This window comes from Musa acuminata, chromosome BXJ3-5 (genome assembly GCF_036884655.1).
Source record: "Musa acuminata AAA Group cultivar baxijiao chromosome BXJ3-5, Cavendish_Baxijiao_AAA, whole genome shotgun sequence".
NCBI lineage: Eukaryota > Viridiplantae > Streptophyta > Magnoliopsida > Zingiberales > Musaceae > Musa > Musa acuminata.
In genome coordinates, this window is record NC_088353.1 from 3,072,925 (window position 1) to 3,093,311 (window position 20,387).

Genomic DNA, 20,387 nt, shown 5'->3' on the forward strand with positions numbered 1-20,387 from the left:
GCGCTCAATATTTGGTTCATCATATTTCTAATACGAATTTTATGATCGAGCTTTAAAATAAGTTAAAATTTACTATAACACTAATTCACCATCTGACATTAAGAACCTAATAGTTCTCACTCATGCCTAGTAGCCCAACAATAGCACAAAATCCATAATTTTCATCAGCTTCAACATCTCTAATAAGTCGAACATAGTCTAAATAACCTGCAGGAAAAACAATACGCATAATTGTAAACGTTGTACCCTCTAACAATTGCTATTCTTTTATTTTGTCGTGGATGTTGTACCCTCAATTTCGACTTCATTAAGATAGTTGTACTTATAGTAGCCAGAGATGTAGTATCTTGAGCGAACTCTATAATCTCAAAGAAAACTGGATATTGCTGGGACAACCTTTCGTCTTTGAAAGCTCATATAGTTGATGGTTCAACGAATTCCGTGAGCTATATCACTTGCATTGAACTCTTCCATAATACGATCCAACTCAGGTGGAAAGGTGTAAGATTCAAGTCATATACTACTTCTTCAACAGGATTTCACTTCAAGTCAAGCTTCCTCCGATGGCGATCAATTGCCGACAAAGGAATAGGGTAACATGAGCTCTTATTCTCTGCAATCTCATAGGTGCCTCTCACAATACAGCCACAAGCTTCTTTATCTACTTGTATATTCTCGATTATCTGTGATAATTACAATATCATATTTAATGCATTCTTAGATACGACGCCCTTTAAATTCTAAACTAAGCCATTCACAGCATGGATCTTCTTGGGAAGGACCAAGATACCTCCTTTAAACTTCCCATGAGCATTCTGTCCAAATGTTATGAATCTGCATTGTTCTTCGTAAAGAAGCTATTCTACTTAGTAAGTGTTTGGAAATATACCTATTAGTTGTTAGGTTTTTTTCTTTTTGTAATTAGTCAACTACACAGATCCAACATAGGATGCGTATATAAACACATTTCAAATATGAATTGATGTTGGGTGAATTTTATTTAAATCGCATCTAGTTTACATGCTGCATTAAAAAAAGCTCAAATGCTGATGCTTCGTATCTTAGGGTTATTACATTAGCATCTCAGCATTTTCAGGATGCTCATATAATTCTTTAAATTTTGAAAGATCCTATGACTTTATCTAAAATTACAAAGTTGCCAAGATGATTTAGTGTGAAATAAACATGATTTATATTTTATATAAGTTGAGACTTTATTTATTTATTTATTTATTTATTTATTTATTTTTAAAAATTATTTTATATTGATTTCTATGATTATATTATTCCTTATATATTTGAGCCATATAAATTTTTTTATAAGATTAAATGCATTTATTTATTTACTCATTAATTTAAATAATATATATATATATATATATATATATATATATATATATATATATATGTTAACTTTTGAATAAATATTAAAAACATATAATATTCAATGGATTTTTGAAATATAATTTTACCAAGCAACACTTACATCAATGCATATTTAAAATATAGTTTTATCTATTATTTACCAAGCAACACTGGATGCATTTCACAACTGCACATTCATTCAAAGCAAGTGTTCCCAAATGTATTCATACTCAGCTTCATTAAAAGATTATTAATACTAGAAGGTTCCAACTTGACATAAATTCCTCTGCTTCATTCTTTATATGAAATATCATTTTGTAATTAGTTAGGATATTATTGGATATATGCCACCTGCATAACAATAACACTAGATGATGATATTAAGCTACATAGTCTCTCCATTGCCTAGATGATGATATATGCCACCTGCATAACAATAACTTCTGATCCGAAGCTAGCGGTGGTACCCAGAAAAAAAAAGAAAATCTAAATTTTGCTTTTTTTTCATTTTTAAGAAATAATGGACATCTATTTTTGCTCTTTGAAATGCAAATTTAGAACACAAAACAAACATAATAAACATAAAGTGTGTTGATCGGACCTACAGATGATTGTTTATAGATGCATTCAGTAAAGATCTTACAGCTGTTTACAAAATGAATTTAACAAAGATTTTAGCTCCAAGTTCACAAAAATATCAACATTCTCTTTATAAAAATAAAAAGACCCTAAATAAAAGATTCCAAGATGCAGCGATTTCATCTTTACAAGACATCCAGAAATCTCTGTTTTCTAAGGAAATTATTCTCACCGCCAAGCAGTAAGCAGAGTCACAGCGTTCATATCAAGACAAGGTTCAGGTAGAAAGGAGCAAGTTCGATTGAGCTTAACTTAAAAATCCCAACTTGAAAGTTCAAGGAGACATGATAACTACAATAACTTGGTGATAGAAATATGGTTACACCCTGATTGTTTCTCGACTCCCTGGCAAAAGGAACCCACAATCGACCTCAGAAGCCAGATTCGAAGACGCTGTGATAATCCACTTCAATCTTCGTCTCTCTCTGGTGGAAGACCACAGGGCAACAACATTTTCTGCAAGGAAAGACATTTAAGTTACGTCGCAAGCGGCTTGTCGGAAGAAACAAGAAAAATGCAAAACTACTGACATAGTAAATTACTATGCCTAGTCCAGCAGTAAAATAGGACCAAAAAGAAGGGTTCTTTTCGAGATGGCATCGAATGCTAGCATAGTTGACCTAGTACTCGTCCAGAAAGCTAAATATTTTTGTTTATCAAAGGAAACTTTTGAAGAACAAGGAAATAAAAGTATAGGTAGATAGCAATCCACTTGGTGAAACAAAAACACAGGGCAAGAATTAGCTTTTTAGAAAAGAAATATCATTAGCCTAGTCCTAGTAGCATAAACTAGTTGTAGAGACAGTAACAATCATCAAAAGTTTAATGCAAGCTCAAAAAGGAATCACAAACTATGTCAAAAAAAATAATGTTTAACCAATTAGGCAATTACAATCTAGTCAATGTTCAACAATGAAATTATTGACTCCTATTTCTCTTAAACAAATCAATCAAAGCAGGCTGAAATAGAAATCACAAATTATGTCCTAGTACAATATTTAACCAATTAGAATCTAATTAATGATTCAACGACAAAACTATTGACCCCTATCTCTCATGAACAAATCAAATAAACCCCATGGTGAGAACACATCGAAAGAAGTAATCAGGTCCTTTCCAATACCATCATTCATGTTGCCTATGGCCTTAATAACGGGACAGGATGATTCTCTTTAAGAAACTGGAATAACTAACTTTGTGATATTAGCAAGCCATCAGCGAGATTCTGTGCAGCATGGATAGAGATAATGGAATGACGCGATATGAATACACCAACCCGCTGGACCTTATAAATATCATACAAAATATGGGCACAGACATGTAAAGAAAATGTATTTGAACTTTTTGATAGCGTGGCACTGTTATGTTTAAGATATAGCATGAATGCCACTATATCGGTAGATTCATCTCAGCCATAGAGAAAACAAAATTTAACAGCTTGGCTAAGACATAATAGAATTGTGGGTATTACACAAACATGCTACGAAATATATTTTCAATGACTTCTCAACAAAAACAATGAACCATATTAAAAGAAAATTCCTTATACTAATCTTATTACCCACCAGATAAATTAGGTTATTAACCTGTATGAGTCATATAATAAATGGTTTTTGCCAAACTACCACAAATCATCTTTGAGGTTTGGCGGTGGTTTAGCGCATAGCAGGTGCAGAATATGTACAACTGATAAATGATGCAAGCTACACTAAAGAATAAATAGAACAATGCCTCACTTGCATAAAATTGTAGCGTTCCCTTCCAATTGATTCATTTTCAGCAACCGCAAAATATGCCAGGATAGGGTAGTGACCGATATATGATGCATAACTATCACGCTGGATGTTCACTGCCCATTCACTGTAACATTAAGAAATATAACCAGTAGGAAATTTATACAGCAACCTCTACATAGGAAACAAGCATGTCTAACAACGATTTGGAAGCTTACAATCTACTCAAGTCAGCATGCCCTGTTCCAACATATTTAGCTTGAAGATGCTCGAGCTGAGAATTAATGTTGAATCTGTCGCTAGCCTGCACACAACAGAGTAATTATGCAATATTCAGTCGAAAAAAAAAAACCTTAATCCAAAAAAGGGCAATATACAAGCAAGCTATCATCTTGCTATGCATGAAATAACTCGGTTAAGTTTTGGACCCACAAACGATCTGCATCTAAAATCCCTTCATGAGTTTCGAACACACAAGTTTGACTTCACCAAACACCAACAATCAAGTGTTTTACCACCATATATCTAAATTATTCGTACAGAGAGTAATCATGAAGCACAGAGACAGTGTTACAGAACTTATCTTGGTGAGACATCTGACGATTATTAGAATCGATGGAGACGTTACGCAGACAAGGAAAGTAAATCAAGAAAAGCACATCACGAACACAGAAGAGGAACAGGGAGAGGAGATAGTAAAACCAGACAAGTGCACAACAAGTTTTTGTGATCGAAACCAATACGGATATGATAAGTGAAAGAAAGAGATGTAGGCACCTTCAAATCCATCTTCCGCTATGTTCTCGCGGGTCGCCGGAGAGGGAGATTGGAGGACGCCTGCGAGGTGTTAAGTCACGAGATTAGGGCTCCGTTCCTTCCAGTAGCCGACACCAACAAAATAGTGGGCCTAAATGGACCGGGCTTGGGCTTTTGCTGCTATGCCCATGGTCGAAGATTCCCATACCCATGACGGAGAGCGCAGCAGCAGCAACCATACTCGCCAGAATCGACGGGTGCAGTAAAAGTCAACGGTGTTCGGCGGCCGTGAATCAAACGTGAGTCAACTCCAATAGGCGTTGACTTACTTATTGCCTGCTTTGAATAGGAACAATGAGAAGAAAGAAATCCATCACAATTCTTGGAATCAAGATGGTATGAACAATGAAGCTAACAGTAGGCTACAGAAAATGTAATTGATCTCAAGTAATCAGAGAATATAATTCACAGTAATAAACTTGACCAAGCAACTGATAATTTTCACATCAAAATATTAACTTTAATTACTTTTTTTTCTCGGAAAAAAAAAAGAGTTGTAGGCAAGAGAAAAATTACATTTCTGTTATAAGCAAGAACAGATATCTATACAGACAACACTATGAACAGATACCTATACAGACAATACTATACACAAATGAAAAAGGAATTACCGCTTTACAACTCTGGTCTTGAGCCAAAATCCAACAAGCTTCTATGTGAGCTGTGATATCATCAGCCATGGAAACTTAGGAGGGGGCAAGAGAGTCTCTCTACGATCCAGCTTCCATTTATGTGGTACCAAATCTTAATGATAGGAATGCTTTGGTAGTGCTGTCTCCATTCCCGGAGCTTCTCCACCAGCTCATCAGGCATGTCTTCGAGCTCCAGTTTCTGCAAACCACTGAGGCTCTGAATCCCTCTGGGAATCGTCTGCAACTGGCTGCATCTCACCAGTGTCAGCTCCTGAAGGCTTTCCAGGGCGGTCCCCTCGATTTCTATGCAGTTTAGGTGCGCCATGTCGCACAGTCCCAGTGACTTGAGCTTGCACAGCGATCCTGCAGGGAAGCGCAGTGCGTTCCCCTCGAACGCTTGCATGAGGAAGAGCGAGACCAGATTGGGCGACGCCATGAGCGCGGACACTGCGTTCTTCTTTGAGTCTTGACATCTTCAGCACCAGGTGAGTGAGATTTGCAAGCCGCTCCAGCTTCTTCCGGCGACGATGTAGTTGTACTCATCGATGATGTCTTCGATCTCATACGCCACATCTTGAATCTGCTTGGCCCATGTACTCAGAGGCTGCTCGTGGTCTCCTCTGTATGCGCTCGTGCACCTGAGGAATTCGTTCCTGACCTCGAGCTCCCTTCCGATCTGAACCATCTTGCCCCGAACTTTCCCCGAACGCTTCATGAGCGAGTCCAGCCGGCGAAACGCCGCTGCAGCTACAGCTTCCGTGATCTTCTCGGTTAGGCATGCGATAGCAATCTCTGCAATTCTTTCTCTAACGATCTCGGAAGACGGAGGCCATGACTACAGAGGTATTTTATTGATTATCCTATTTTAAAATATATACCAAATTATTCTTTTCCATAACACTCCAAGTTGACAGATTGATCGAAATACGAAATGAAGTGGGGAGACTGAACAATCCTACAGCTGCATTCTGGTCCTTCTCACAAAGAAAGAACTTGTCTGAGCCCTTATTTTTGCAGTATTGCTGAGGAGAATGGGCATCAAAAGCAAGTTCTTTAAGCCACTAGGCACGTCTGCAAGACATTTCTTTTCATATTTGAAGTGAGAATTCACCTGTTGTTAAAGCAATTTACTTGATTTTTTTGTTTTCTTTTTTTTTTTTAATCAGATCGATAATAAAATGTTTGCAGCAATATTAAGGTCTTCTCGATGATATACATAGAAATTATATTTTACTTGGAAAATTTATTTCTGATGATTTTCACAATGTAAAAAAAAGATTAGGGAAATAAATAAATAAAATTAACAAGGCAAGCTTTATACAATCCCTACTCCATTCTCCATTTTACATATATATACATATACATATACATATACATATACATATATATATACATATATATATACATATATACATATATATATATATATAATGTGACTTAATCAAAGTTAGTTCTACAAATGAGGTTTTTACAATCATGAATAGGCCGTAGAAAAAATGCCACATGAACCAAATTGGCCAGTTTCCAACACCACCTTCTAATGTACATACAAAAGAAAAAAAAAACACCTTAAATGCAATAACCAGTCTCTCTTTTTCTTTTCCTTGTTCACTTCTTTATACAGCCTCTAATGTTAAATCAGTTACTAAGGTACTACTACACATCAACAGATCCAATGGGTGTTGACTCAGGTGGAGATCATTTGCAGCTCATGAGTACAGAATTTATAACGTGCATAACCAAACGCATGTTAGTTGCTTCAGAAGCAGTGGCACTGGGAAGTGATCTTTGGTGGACTAGTATACTGTAAACCTGCTCAAAGATTGGCCGAACGTAAGATGTGATTGTTGGATCTGCTGGGTTGATCACTACAGCCACATCGGTCATCCAACCCAATTTCCTTGGTGTCTCGATGCTGATGTCACATGCTAGCTGCTGCAGAAGAGCCAAAAGAACTCCTTGACTCAGGGGAAGTGGCACGGTGTAACATATGGCGTGCAGATCAACCTGAAAATTTATACCACATACAGCGAAATAACTGGCTTGCTTATCAACCTTGAAAAAACTCGGAAAAAATAATGCTTGAATATGAAATGTGAGCATAAAGATTGATCCTTCTTCCCTGGCCAAGTTCCGGATGAGTATGAACAACAAACCTGTGTACAGAGCCAAGACACAATTGATACATCACTTCTTTGAAGAGCCATCGTGAAAGCTTCTTCATACTTGTGTTCGGATGTCAATCTTGAGAGTTCCTTTTTGGGATCCAGAGGTGCCTCAACCTGCTGCACGGACAAGGCCTGCTGGAAACAAGAATTCAGAGAACTTGTTCCCCTTAAACCAAATTTTCAGCCTCCACCATGAAACTAATCCAATTGACTATTAATGTGTGATGCAGAAAATTTTTTCCTTTCGTGTGTGTTTACATGAGCGATCTTTTCTTGTTTCCTTTTTTAGCAAGTGAAGGAGAATGGAAGGATCAAACATGCTTGAAATAGTATTTACCATCTCAGGAAGACCTGGCAGGGGACCATTAGTCTGCTGGATAGTAGTGGGACTAGTCGTTTTTGTGTTTCCTGAAGCAACAAGAGCTAGCAGTTTCCGCTGGCCATCAACCAATTCAGTAGTGAGATTTTGGGTGATTGACAAAGAAGAATTGATGGTATCCTGTGCACACAGAACAGCAGAAGTTACTACCAAAGAATAATTCTACTGCCATAGGCACTACTGCAAATAATATTCCAAGAACCTGATACACACAGGCTAACCAACAAACTAGCATGTTAAGCACGCACCCTCAAAGTAAGTGCCAAGGGAGTATGTGCGGCCTCAAGCTGCTGCTGAGAAGCAGCAGTATGTTCATTCATTCCTTTCTGGAAGACACTGTCTATTTGCTCAAACATTGCTTTACAAGACTGCTCAAATGCAGGAACCACTGAGGACTCCACACAAGACCTTAAAGCATCCTGCATGTTAAGGTTTAAGGTAAGCAATTTTTAGAGTATGAACAGAATATCTGAGAAAAATGAAAAAGACATATCAGCATCAGATATATATGAACTAGAGGGAAGTAGCTCTGCATATTACAGGGTTTCATATCTGTTCCCAGGAAGAGCTCATCAAATGTCAGAAGACAGAAACTGACTAAGCAGTGACACTTTCCTACCTGAAGAACTTGCTTTCCAGAGGTTTGGAGCTGTGTTTGAATTTGCCTTGATACTGTAGCTTCAAGCTTTGAAGAAACAGACCTCTCTAAATGATTCACTGCCTTATCACCAACTCCCCTCTAAGAAGCAAGACACAAGGAAATTATTAAAGGCACATATTTAAACCACGGGGTAGTTTCATCCATATCCCCATAAAAGTTGAGAAATCAAGCTTTTATCTCTCGGAACTTTCAAGGCCCATGTCTTTCAAAATCTTGAAGTCAACGCCCATATCCATCAGTAAGGACATTCTACATGATGGATATAGGCAATAATTTTCAAGTTCTCGAGAGACATGGGTAACCTGTCAAGTCTTCAAGGGACAATTATGGGATACGTACGAAATTTTTTCTATTAAGACAAAATCCACAGGGGTGGGGTGTAATTGATAAAAAGAAAACCTGAAATGACTCGGTGATAGCTGAAGAAATAACTGGTGTAATTGCCCGCACTACAGTAGGCCCGACTGCAGAAATTTCCTTCTTTAATATCCTCTCTGATATGGCAGGCAAATCCTTGTTGACGATATTGGTGATTAAATTTGCCATCTGCTGCATCTGGTCCTTCCCAACCCGCTCACATTTTGCATGTTCTTCTTGAAAACGAGCCCATAGAGCATCTGAATTTGCCCTGACAGCTTTTTCCATGCAACGACCTAATGCTGCTTCCACTCGTTTGCCTTCTTTCATAACAGGAGCGGCCACCATTATACTCATTTGCTTCTGCATTTCCTTTTGCATGTTCATAATCTGCAAAAAGATATCATCTCTAAACTATATTAGAAGAATGGCTAGGTGGAGTTTTACATATAAAAAGTGACAATTAACCAAATCAGTTCAAAGTTGGTGCCATATTTTTGTAAAGCTAGTTTATTCAAGTGGCACATGAACTTTTTACATTTCTTTGCGCTTCAACTATAGCTCTGTCTAAAACATGACAAAGGATACATGTAAACCTAAACAATTCAAGGATTTGACAATAGCTTTATCCAAAATGTCAAACAGGATAGATGCAAAACCTAAACAATTAAGAATTTCATGTTGAAGACACCCTTGCCTGACTTCACAGCAAACATCAAGTCCTAGTCAGTCATGATTCATGGCATTCACTCTATAAAGAAGTATAACCATCAAACAAAAAACTGATGCACACGAAGTATTTTAAAGAAAACCATCAAATATGAGAAATATGAGAAACAGAAGTTAATGAAAGAGAATCTCATAGTAGAACAGATTAATTTAGATAAATACTATGCATAAGTTTAAAAAATTACTCAATAAAGTCACAAAACACAGCTATAAACAAACACCAATAAGTAAGGGTGAACGGGGCTCCCTTACCCTTACCCTGTAAAATAAAAGGCAGTTTATGACTTGAAATAAGTGTTGTCAAACACACTATATGTCATAAAGCACAACAACAACAAAGCCGTTAGTCCCAACTATTTGAGGTCAGCTACATAGATCTTTTGCCGCCATTGAGATCTGTAAAAGGTTATATGCTTAGTTAAGTTTAGAGTACCTAAAACTTTATTTATAGTTTCTATTAAAGTTTCTTTAGGTCTTCTTCTACCTCTCCTCGTATCACTAACATTAATTATTTCACCTCTTCTGACTATTGCATCCGGTAGTCTTCTAAACACGTGCATATAATATCATAAGCGATTTTCTCTCATCTTATCCTGTATTGAAGCGATATCTAGTTGTTCACGAATAAAAAAATCTCTCCTATCTTTCCTAATACTCCACACATCTATCTCAACTTTCTCATCTTGACAATATAAACTTTTTATATATGCTATTTCTTAATTGTCAAACACTCCGATCTATAAAGCATTGTTGATCTCACAACTCCTTGGGGTACTAGGCCACTCGCTCTAAAGAAATAATTAAGAGTAAAGATTATCATCCAACAAGAACTTAAATCAAAACATTAGTTTTGTAACATTACATATGCAAGATGATTACTACTAAAGTACCAAATCACACATGTATAACTAGAGCACTCAACCAATAAAATGATAATTAAATTAGTCCATATCTAAAAATTAAAACAAAAGAAAGTTAAACATTTATTGATCTAGGAGCTCTAATCATCAAAATCAAGTAAATGACGAAAAGATTCTATCTTTTGTGATCTCATTTTATTCATATAAGCTTATAACTTTTGCTTTACATCAAGACATTTCTTGCGTGATGATGCATTTTCTGACTTGCCAACTTGATTTTGTTTTACGGAAATATTTCATCTTTAACATGCAAATGATGATGATAATTCCTCTGATGTACATTTAGTTGCCATTGTACCTGAAATGTAGTTTCAATGACTATATTAAATTGGTTAATTAAGCTAAGGAGAGAAGGAAGAGAATAAGAGGAATGGATAGAAATGGAACAGAGGCAGCAGTGATGGGCAGAAGAGAGGAAAGAGGGATGGAAGAAAAAGAGGGAAGAGAGGGAAGAAGAAAGGGGAGAAAAGAAGGCAAAGAAAGCAGCGACAACAGGTGCTGGACACTTACAGGAAAGGAGAGGAGAGGAGAGGGAATAGAGGACAACAGCGATGGAGGGTGTTGGCCATGCATAGAGGAGAGGGAGAGAAAAAGAGGGAAGAGAGAAGAGGGTGGCAGCGAAGCACCTATGGACAGAGGGAAGAAAGAAGAGGTAGAAAAGAGGGAAGAGGGATGGGAGAGAAGAAAAGAAGAGATGTTCTCGACAAAGAGGGGAGATGTGGCTACCAGCATCAATTCAACAGCAAAAATGTTAGGGCATAGTGCGGGTGTCAGGCATGAAGGATTAGGTTTAGATTGGACCAGGGAGAGGGCATTAGATTTGGATCAGATCAAGTAATATGTGTTGTCCGGGTCAGCCTAGAAGAGCACCTGAAATACCCAACAGGTCGGCTAAGGCGCTCGTCTAGGTGATGCCTAGTTGACACTTGACAGCACCTTGCTCCAGACTTATCGGGGCACTAAAATCCTCAACTCACCTTGTCCAAGCATCTAGATGAGCACCAGAACACCTCTTTACATCGCTGCTTAAAACATAATCATCCACGTGGTAAAGGGGAAATCTTAGCATGACACTGAAGAAAATTGAGATGTTTGACTTTGTAAATATAATTTCAAGTTTTAACAATACAGGGAACAAAATCATTGAATTATAATAATTTTCAACTCCTTTCATATTTATTTTGCAACAATAAAAAATCATAGTAAATACATCATAATATATGGTACCCTACACAACTATGCATATACTTAACTCCTACTTAGAATTCTGATCATGCGAAATCCCTATCATATGCCGATGATTAGAATTCTGAAGATCACAAATCAGACAGCACAGGATCCTCAGAAGATAAAGGACAGAACAGAATGAGAGAGGTAAGGTTACAGTCCATTCAAGGAGAACAAGGAATTCAGATACCAGGACAATGATAGGATATGCAGTCACTGTAGAATTGGCCTCCTAGAGCCAAGTTGACAAGCGTATTCTTCATTACTTCACCATTTTAGATATCTGTATTGCCTTTTGGGCTAAATATGTCCATCCATATGCATTAATGGTTATGAAATTTCTAGCAGTAGCCATTCAACCAAATGATTCGTAATATGTTTTTCCCAACCCATTAGAATATTAGGCTATGAAGTTCCAATAACAGGTAACCATAAACAAGTAACAGCAAGAAGTCCTAAGATATACAAGTTATATCCAGAGAAGCAAATACTAACAAATAACTTCCTTTAACTTCCTGAAAAATGTGAGGCAAACGCAGTCTTACTTCACGAGGATGGAACCTCCATATGATCTCAATCTTTAATTCTTAGTCATGTATAAAAAACTCATAGGAGAACAAACAGCAAGACTATTGTAAAACAAATTTGACAAAGCAACAAAAATGAGGTCAACTTTCTTAGCAAAAATAAGTTCTAAAATTCGAAGTATAAGCAGAAAGAAAGAGCAAAACTTTGTTAACTACCTCATCCAAGCTGAAGGCTGTCAAAATCTTTTTTAATATACAAGATATGACCAAGTGATTAGGGGTTACCAGATAATAGCAAGTTCATCTATGTCTAACAAAATAAACAGTTTAGTTGAGTACACCAGTTCACCTCTTCAAAAAAGAAATAAGAACTCAACTTCATAGACAGTACAGATACCAACAATGTCTGGAGTACAGAAAAAGAGCTCTGCCCCTCATGTAACATGCACTGAATTAAAATTCTCAAAAGCAAAATAGAGAAAACTTCTGTTTACTTTTCTAAATGTGACATACTTCATAAGCCTAGCTCCCTGCCAATCAATAATCATCTGATGTTTAAGAAAACCAAATTTAGTTTTCCAAACAAAAAGAAAAAAGTACTTCTATGTTCTAAGAAAACAGGATTCATCATCCAAGGACAATGTTATCCAAAAATATGTCGGGATATAAGTTGTTTGTCATACACTATAAATTATGAAGGTTTGTCTTACAACCTATACTTTTTAATGTATATAACATAACATGTTAAGTAATATCAAACTAATATCCATCAAAAAAGCATCACGAAGTCAAGTGCTCTAAATACCTGGTTCAGTGTTTCCTGTAGTGCAAGAATCTGAGGGATGGTAGCATCAGTTGGAGTACTGGAGTATCTCCCTGGTTCATTCAGAGAATCAGTAGAGTTGAAAGGGCTTGATGAAGGGGGTGAAACACCAGTTGTCTGGTATTGTTTTGATTTTTGCTTCTTCCCTTTAGTAGCTGAGAGATTTTGGGGTGTAATAGCAGATTCCTTTTCAGGCATATCCTTTTTGTTGTATTCAACTTCTTCCTCGAGGATACTGGGTGGCTGATCCAATGTCTCAGCAGTGTGACCACCCTGGCAAGTTTCTATCACAGTAGAACACTCATTGTTGGCCTCAAATTTTGCTTCTAAAGTCTGGGAGGATCTTTCATAATCTTCAATAATAACAACTTGAGGCACTTTCTGAAAACCATTGCCCTCTGCCTCACCTGATTGGCCTTCCCTGACAACTTTTACTTCCACCTCATGACTCGCCATATTGTTATCTATGATCACATCTTGGACCTTGACTCCTTCAACCACTGGACCTTGATTGACATGGCTACTTTCTGAAGAACTTATAGCACCTGAAAGGATTTCTGATGGAGTAATCAGGTGTGTTGTGTTTCCACCAAGCTTAAAGAGTAAACGACGATTTGGCACCATAGAAGGATCATCTTGTTCAGTTTTGGAATCATCTTTTTTCAAGTTCTCATTTATAGAAGGAACATCAGGTGTACTGTCAACTGAATGATCAAAAACCGACTGGTCCACAACATGATCACCAATTGATGATCCATGATCAGAACCTTTATGGGGGCTATTCAGACTGGGTACTCTTCCAGCAAGGAGGTCTGGATTTGCAGGAAAAGAAGAAACATCTTGAGCATCAGTGTCTTTCTCAGAAAATGGAGCACTGGGCTTAGATTCAGGTTTTGACATGGGTGGTTCACATACATCCATGACCTCACAAGAAGCTAAGCTTGTCGGATATGGAATTGCACAGTCACTGCTGCTCACTGTATGAATTTGTGGTGAAGCACTTACTGAAGGATCACCGACAGAAGGTCCACAAGATGACTCTAACACAGATGATGCTTCCGGGCTGGGTGTCCCCAGGACACGAGATAGAGGATCTTTGGCCAAACCAGCATTATCAGTTGGTGGTGGTAAACACTGGGTCAGATCCAATGCATACTGCTGAATTGCCTGTGTCTGGACACAATATATCTGAACCGATTGTCCCCCATCAGGCAAGAAATCATTTGTACCAGTAAGACTCAAAATCGGCATTGCAACTGTAAAATCTGCTACATAGTCCATGCGTGTGGAAGCCGGACATGTGCCATAGTCTACATGCACAGCATATATCGCATTCTTCTTAGCATTTGCAATAACTATAAGATTTGCTTGAGGTAAGACTACAATTTGATTGAAAAATGCCTCTTCAAGATGAGGTTCTGAGGAACTTTTCAAGTCCAAGGTCTGAGTGCAGCGCCAAGATTCAGAATCACTAGGCAAGAGCCAACCTTCTTCATTAGAAGAAGTCCATATTTTCACTTCTCGGTTCAAAGGGCCCTGCAACAAAAAGTTTTAATCAACTAAAGTTCATTGTAAGATGAGAGCTTGACAAAGAGATGACATTGATAATGAATGAAGCACCATTAGAAGTGTTAACTAACAATATTCAACTGCATCAGAAGTAATAACCTAACTTGTGCATAACGAATACCTAAACATACTTTGAACTCATCAAAAATAACAAAACAAAAACTGCATGCTATTTAAACACATCTCGAGAGGCAATAGGAAATGTACCGCAGTGATAAGATTGATGTGATCGGGTTGATGAGGGGATGTCATGAATGCAACTGAATTAACAGGTTGACCATCGTGTGGTCTCAATGTGGCAAGGGCTATCGCTTTGCGATCTTCCCAGATCTTTACCTGTGGCAACATAAAGAAAAGACAAAAGTATAAATACATAAAAGAGAAGGGTTCGATAACTAAACTGCAGGGTCTAGAAAGTACGGAAGCTGCATCAAATGAATCTTTACAACTTTGAAATGCTTATCTTCTATATCAAAAGTTATATTTAATTTTCAACTCTACAAACTCCAAACCAAGATCCAACCTTTTTCCTTTTCCCACCTGAAAAAAGAAGGAACAGAGACCAAAAAGGAAAAGAAAAAAGTAGAACAAAATGATACATTCTCATAAGTTGGCTTGCATAAATTAATTACCATCTGGCCCATGCAAATAAAGCGAAAGTGATTAATTTATACATGAACATGAATCACATAATCTAGTACCAAGAAAGTAAGTACAGGGTGGAAGAGTTATTGATAAGATGCTTAACACACAGAACAGTAACTTAAAGCAGACAAATCAAACACAAAAGTATAACCCAAAAGATAGATTAGGAACTAAACATAAGCAGTTAGATTAGTGATAGGGGTAAATAAAATGTCATAAACTGGAGAAAACATAAAGATGGAGATAACATAAATGGATCAGCCAGCACCTAAGACCCTCTATGAATTAAAAAGTATCCATGTATAAACTTGATACTTTATAATTGTGACCCCACATATATAGAGAACAATTAACTCACATACCTAAGAATTTTGGAAAAGAAATTTGATGGAACAAGGCTTAATATTAAAAATATATACAATTGAAGGAAAGAGAAAATCTGATTATCAACTTTACATGACTCAATCTAGATTGTAAAGAAACCGAACTCTATATTACACCTACTATGTATCAATACATTTCTGCTATGAATATTCACAACCTAGTGATTAATAGTCACTGCAATGCCTTGAATTTTGGTCTTAGTCTTTGTAATGCAGATAAATCCTGATTCCCAAGAATGCAAAAAAGAATTGAAAATTCTTGTTCTTCTCTTCTTTGTTGATGTTACAATTGGTTGCCAATTGACTAAGAACGAAAATATAGCCAAAAAAAATCTGAATAGAAAGAGGAGGAGACAATATCTTTCTTCAAAGTAAATCCTCTGCTAGATAACACAGGGGATTGTGTGGTGACTAAAGGCAGCCTAAATCTGATTTTGATCAATGATAATGCATAATGCAGCAATATAAAACGTGAACAATTAAAAAAAACAATGACAATCCAAAAAACAGGCTGAAATGATAACCAAGGGATTAAAACAAGGTTAGAAATCAAGAAAATATGAATTAGAAGGAAGCTACAGAAACAGTTGAATTTTCTGTAAATGATGACCTCCATGCACAAAGACTAAATAATTGAAACTAGTGCTTATACTAAAGTATGTTCATGTGATTACAAAAGATTGACTCCCTGTGACTTGATAGTAATTCCAACCCAAACTTATCCACAACTTGTAATCATCAATTCTGCTTAAAGTGTGACTTCAAAACCATTATTCAAAATTCAAATCATCAAAGAATTATCATGACAGTGTGAAAACATATAGAAAATTTGAAAAAGAAAACTAAGATCAATCAACATCACTCCCCAGATCGTTTTTAACTTCTCAAGGGTTTCATTCACTAGACAAAAATAATCAAATTAATCAATCAAATTTATTTAACATTATTCAATATGTCAACCAATATGTTGATGTGAACCAAAGTATGGAGGCATCCAGAGATGTCTCTGTTCTGATGACCTCGTTTCTGCATTGGGACAGAATGTCAACAAAACACTATATGCAAGTCACAAGAAAAACTATATAAATAGCTAACTTAGCCTTGTGGTCATCCAAAGCAATAAAAAAAAATTCGAATCCATACACTTTTCTCACATACGTATACTTTAGACCAATGATATCAGGAGGCATATGGAAAAGATGAGGCAAGACTCAAGTGCCTCAATGGGGGGGCCTAGACTAGTCTCCTTCAACTGAGTGTCGTCTAGACAAGCACCTCAACTGAGGCATTTGATGTCCCAGGTGCTCATCTGGACTAGCACACAACCCAAACCCCCTGACCTGATTCAAACTATGCAATCCAATAGACTCAAGACTCACCTTGCCCGAGCACCTTGATGGGCTCTGACCCTCTCGAGTACACCTGGCACCTATTCTTCTTTTCTCATCTCTCTTTTAGCTCTCATTTTCTTTCCCACTTCCTTCTTTCTTCCTTATTTCTGCCCTCTCTTCACAAATCACCACCTTCTCATCTCTCTTCGTTCTTCTCTCCCCCGCTACTTTGTGCCTTACCACATCTCAATCGCTCTGAACCTCTCTTACCTTTCCTCATCACTTCTTTCCTCTCTAAGGCCGCAATGACTATTGTTTCCCTTTCTATTATCTTCTCTCTCCCTTATCCGCAGCCAACGACAGTCGTCATCACCACTGTCCTCCCCTACCTCTTTTTTCCTCTCCCCTTAGTCCTCCATTGTCTTCATCTCTCTTCCCCCTCTTCTCTCCTCTCTCTTGACATTAATCAATCAAATTAAAATGAAAAATTACATTGGATGTACAAGAATAATAGGAATTATCAAGAAATATTAATAAAGAGTCTAAAATTATTTAAAGGATCCAAAAAAATTCAAATCATTTGCATGTTTTAGAACTTTTCTGACAACATCAAGTTCTTGTTTTGATATAATGAAAAAATTCATGTTTTGATTGAAGTTCTTGTTTAGATGATTATCTTTATCCTTAATCATTTTTTCTAATTTTTTGTAAGGTAAGAATTTTTTTTTGCTCAGGAGATCGGCTCAGGCAATAGGGTACCTTGTCGCTTTATAGCACCTGGCTATTTTAGAAACACTGGCTTAGGGTCAACCAAATCCTAGACTAAAAGTAGGACAAGTTATCAAACATTCGTAACTATATGGAGCTATATCAACCTATACCACCTTGAAAAAACCAACATAAATGTCCTAATATGGCTTCAAATAACACATTCTGGAAATAGTATGCGTTAGCACAATATGTGGTGACAAGTGGCGCTAAAAGGCAGATGCTAACATTGCATCTCCTGAATAAAGCTTCTTAAGAACTTATTCTAGAACTTTTTACTCTATGATCTTTAATAACATTTACCTCGTTCTTGTTCCTGCTAGTTTGTTGTATTTAGATCATAACAAAATTACTAGAGGCTACATTGGCCATTAATTCACATAAAGAACAATGAAAAAGAACCTTCAAATGTGCATTTTTGGGAAAACCCAATGCAGAAGGCTCCTGTCAATGTGAAGTTCGGGAATGGTCAATATACATAGTCTTCCCCTATTAAAAGGTTGCTTTCGCAGGACTGATGCCTTGTTCAAAGTAAAGCGTGCAAGCTATCTGCTTTAATTGACTTTTGCCATGAAAAATGTTCTTTAGATGGAAACTGGAAGGCGAAGAAGACATTCCCATGGCTTACCCCTACGTGGAGTTCCCAAGAGGATTACCGCTGGAAATTGAACAGGTGCCATCCGAATATTAACCGAGGAGGAGAGAGCAAAAGGCTAGTCTTCCACTCCAGTGTCCACTCCACCACCAGGGCATGGCCACACTGCCTCTGTTCCAGGTTCATCATGCAATAGCATCAGATTCAGCCATGTTTTCTCGGATCGCGAGTCGTCGTCGGAGCAGATTGCAGATCCTTCCATGTTTATGTCTGTTGTTCTACCAGTTTCCATAACATGTAAGAGAGTTGTATAAATCTGTGTAGCTTTAACCATCATTTGCAGTGTAAATTGGCTCCTCCTGTCGATGGCCATTGAAAAGCCTTGCTTGTGTGCCAAGATCGATATCAGTATACGACAGGCATAACAAAGAGTACGATCATCAAACATTAGATATTCATGCCACAAAGCCACAGAACGAAGGAGCAGATCATTCACAAAGAAATTGAACACTAACATTAGATAACTTAGAAGAAAAAAGAAATGTTAGATTAGATACCAGAAGCATAACTGCGTGAATCTCTAGCCAATGTCTTGATAGCTGCATCCATGCCATGGTGAAGACATAGAACTGCTCCTATTCTATACCCTTCTCCTCACCTCCTGTATTGACCATACTAAATGTAGTTATATTCAATCACTGACAGGCGGAGACTAACATTTGATTGCTTCGACAACATGGTCACAGCTTCAGACATCATAATGCCTCTCTTCTCTTTCACTCAGATGTGGTTATCACATGCATTTCGTATATATGTTTTTGCTTCTTTACCTTGAACTCGGATGAAGCTGGAGTCTAGGAAATGAGAACAGCAACAGGTTGCAAGGCCCAATGATGTGGCACAAAGTACATGGATCCTTCAAGCCATTAGCCGTACTACCAAATGCAACATCCTTTAATGTCCCGAATTCACTGTTTCTAATCGAATTGTCAAAGGTTTTCTCTCGTTTGCTATTTAATGTTGCAGATAATGGTCTTCTTCACATATTCCCAAGCTCTGCTAAATGATTTCTGCATCTGACCCTTCAAACAAAATACAATTTCGATGTGCAGAAGAACCGAGGAATTACTAATAAAATTTGAGAAGGGCAACGATGGACATCGCAAGGAAACCTTTTGGCGTGAACACCATTATCAAGATCCACAGTCATAGTTTTTCAGAAAGAACTACAGAGTCTCATCTTATATCCATCCAGCAGTCTGTCATCTGGCAAAAACCCAACTACATACAATCTTAGACAGTATCATAATCAAAATAAAAGCCTCCCAAATAGCTTAAAAACAAGCCTTGCAAAGATCACTTAAAGACTAAATGTTCTGAACTTCCATAGGGAATGTGAGGAACTGATATAAAATGGGAAGAGATAGATGAAATAATTAGTGTATTTTATCATACAAAATAAGTGAATCGAAGAAGTGGTCGAATATAAAAAATGAGAATGATCGTTAGTATTTCAAGGATACCCTATAAATTCAGGTAAGGACTCTATTTGTAAGAGAAAGGTTACATAGAATGACTCTCCCTGAACCCTCGTAGTTGATGGGAGAATCAGAACACTAGATTTGTTCTATTTTACTCATCTAAAATCCACAAGTAAAAGATAGGAGAATATAAACTAAGAAAAATACATCTAAATAACAATGATTTGTTAATTGGGGATATTCAAGTTACTTGTTGTTTGTAGAAGTTGAAAATAGGAAACTATCAATATGTGAAATCATATTTTTCATCTATTCAATCTCAACCAAGATGAGAGTCAAATGATTTTATGATCGAAATAACTTGGCTGGATTAGAACAGGAAAACTGATGAAAGAAAATGGACAGTAACATTCAATATCTATAGGGAATCACACTAATGCTTATGACTTTTAGTAGAAGATTTCACCTGGATTCCCATAGAGCTACAACTAATTAACACTTTTCCTTAAGATAAAATTCATTTGTTCTTGTGAAATCAGAATACATTATACAAAGTTCAGATCCCTCAGATCCATGACCCCAACATCTCATCTAGATTTTTTTCTTTAACCCAAGAATTTGCCTTTTCTTTTTCTCCCA

At 37.0% G+C, this 20,387-nt stretch overlaps 2 protein-coding genes and 1 long non-coding RNA gene across 4 annotated transcripts; 1 reads left to right on the plus strand and 2 right to left on the minus strand.

Moving 5' to 3' along the window:
* Positions 1 to 2,220: 2,220 nt before the first annotated feature.
* On the minus strand, positions 2,221 to 4,645 carry LOC135638251 (uncharacterized protein At4g14342-like). The gene is made up of 4 exons (XM_065151288.1): positions 4,515 to 4,645; positions 3,956 to 4,041; positions 3,741 to 3,864; positions 2,221 to 2,460 (listed from the first exon to the last, which is right to left on the minus strand). The coding sequence occupies exons 1-4, from the start codon at positions 4,524 to 4,526 to the stop codon at positions 2,413 to 2,415; spliced, it is 270 nt and encodes an 89-aa protein (XP_065007360.1). The 5' UTR covers positions 4,527 to 4,645; the 3' UTR covers positions 2,221 to 2,412.
* A 524-nt stretch (positions 4,646 to 5,169) lies between these two features.
* On the plus strand, positions 5,170 to 6,658 carry LOC135638744 (uncharacterized). Its single transcript, XR_010496706.1, has 3 exons — positions 5,170 to 5,670; positions 5,787 to 6,028; positions 6,100 to 6,658. It is a non-coding gene; the product is annotated as an uncharacterized LOC135638744 (long non-coding RNA).
* Positions 6,659 to 6,673: 15 nt separating this feature from the next.
* Positions 6,674 to 18,055, minus strand: LOC135638743 (varicose-related protein-like). 2 transcript variants are annotated; one of them, XM_065152071.1, is made up of 8 exons: positions 14,753 to 18,055; positions 12,959 to 14,512; positions 8,793 to 9,140; positions 8,352 to 8,471; positions 7,981 to 8,151; positions 7,691 to 7,852; positions 7,342 to 7,488; positions 6,674 to 7,192 (listed from the first exon to the last, which is right to left on the minus strand). In XM_065152071.1, exons 1-8 carry the CDS (start codon positions 14,918 to 14,920, stop codon positions 6,884 to 6,886), a joined length of 2,979 nt encoding a protein of 992 aa, XP_065008143.1. In that variant the 5' UTR covers positions 14,921 to 18,055; the 3' UTR covers positions 6,674 to 6,883. The 2 variants fall into 2 exon arrangements, with proteins under 2 accessions (XP_065008143.1, XP_065008144.1); XM_065152072.1 differs by having other exon boundaries at positions 7,342 to 7,485; positions 14,753 to 18,051.
* Between the last annotated feature and the right edge of the window lie 2,332 nt (positions 18,056 to 20,387).

Bases quoted from the DNA above. Each gene is read 5' to 3' on its own strand.
- LOC135638743 (XM_065152071.1), bottom strand. From the start codon at position 14,920: ATGTATTTATACTTTTGTCTTTTCTTTATGTTGCCACAGGTAAAGATC. The intron at 9,141-12,958 runs GTATTTAGAGCA...ATCTTTTTGCAG, and splicing joins TACAGGAAACACTGAACCAG to ATTATGAACATGCAAAAGGA. The intron at 7,193-7,341 runs GTTTGTTGTTCA...ATAAATTTTCAG, and splicing joins TGTCTTGGCTCTGTACACAG to GTTGATCTGCACGCCATATG.
- LOC135638251 (XM_065151288.1), bottom strand. The intron at 3,865-3,955 runs GTAAGCTTCCAA...TTAATGTTACAG, and splicing joins CATGCTGACTTGAGTAGATT to TGAATGGGCAGTGAACATCC. The intron at 2,461-3,740 runs GTGAGGCATTGT...CTTTCCTTGCAG, and splicing joins AACGCTACAATTTTATGCAA to AAAATGTTGTTGCCCTGTGG.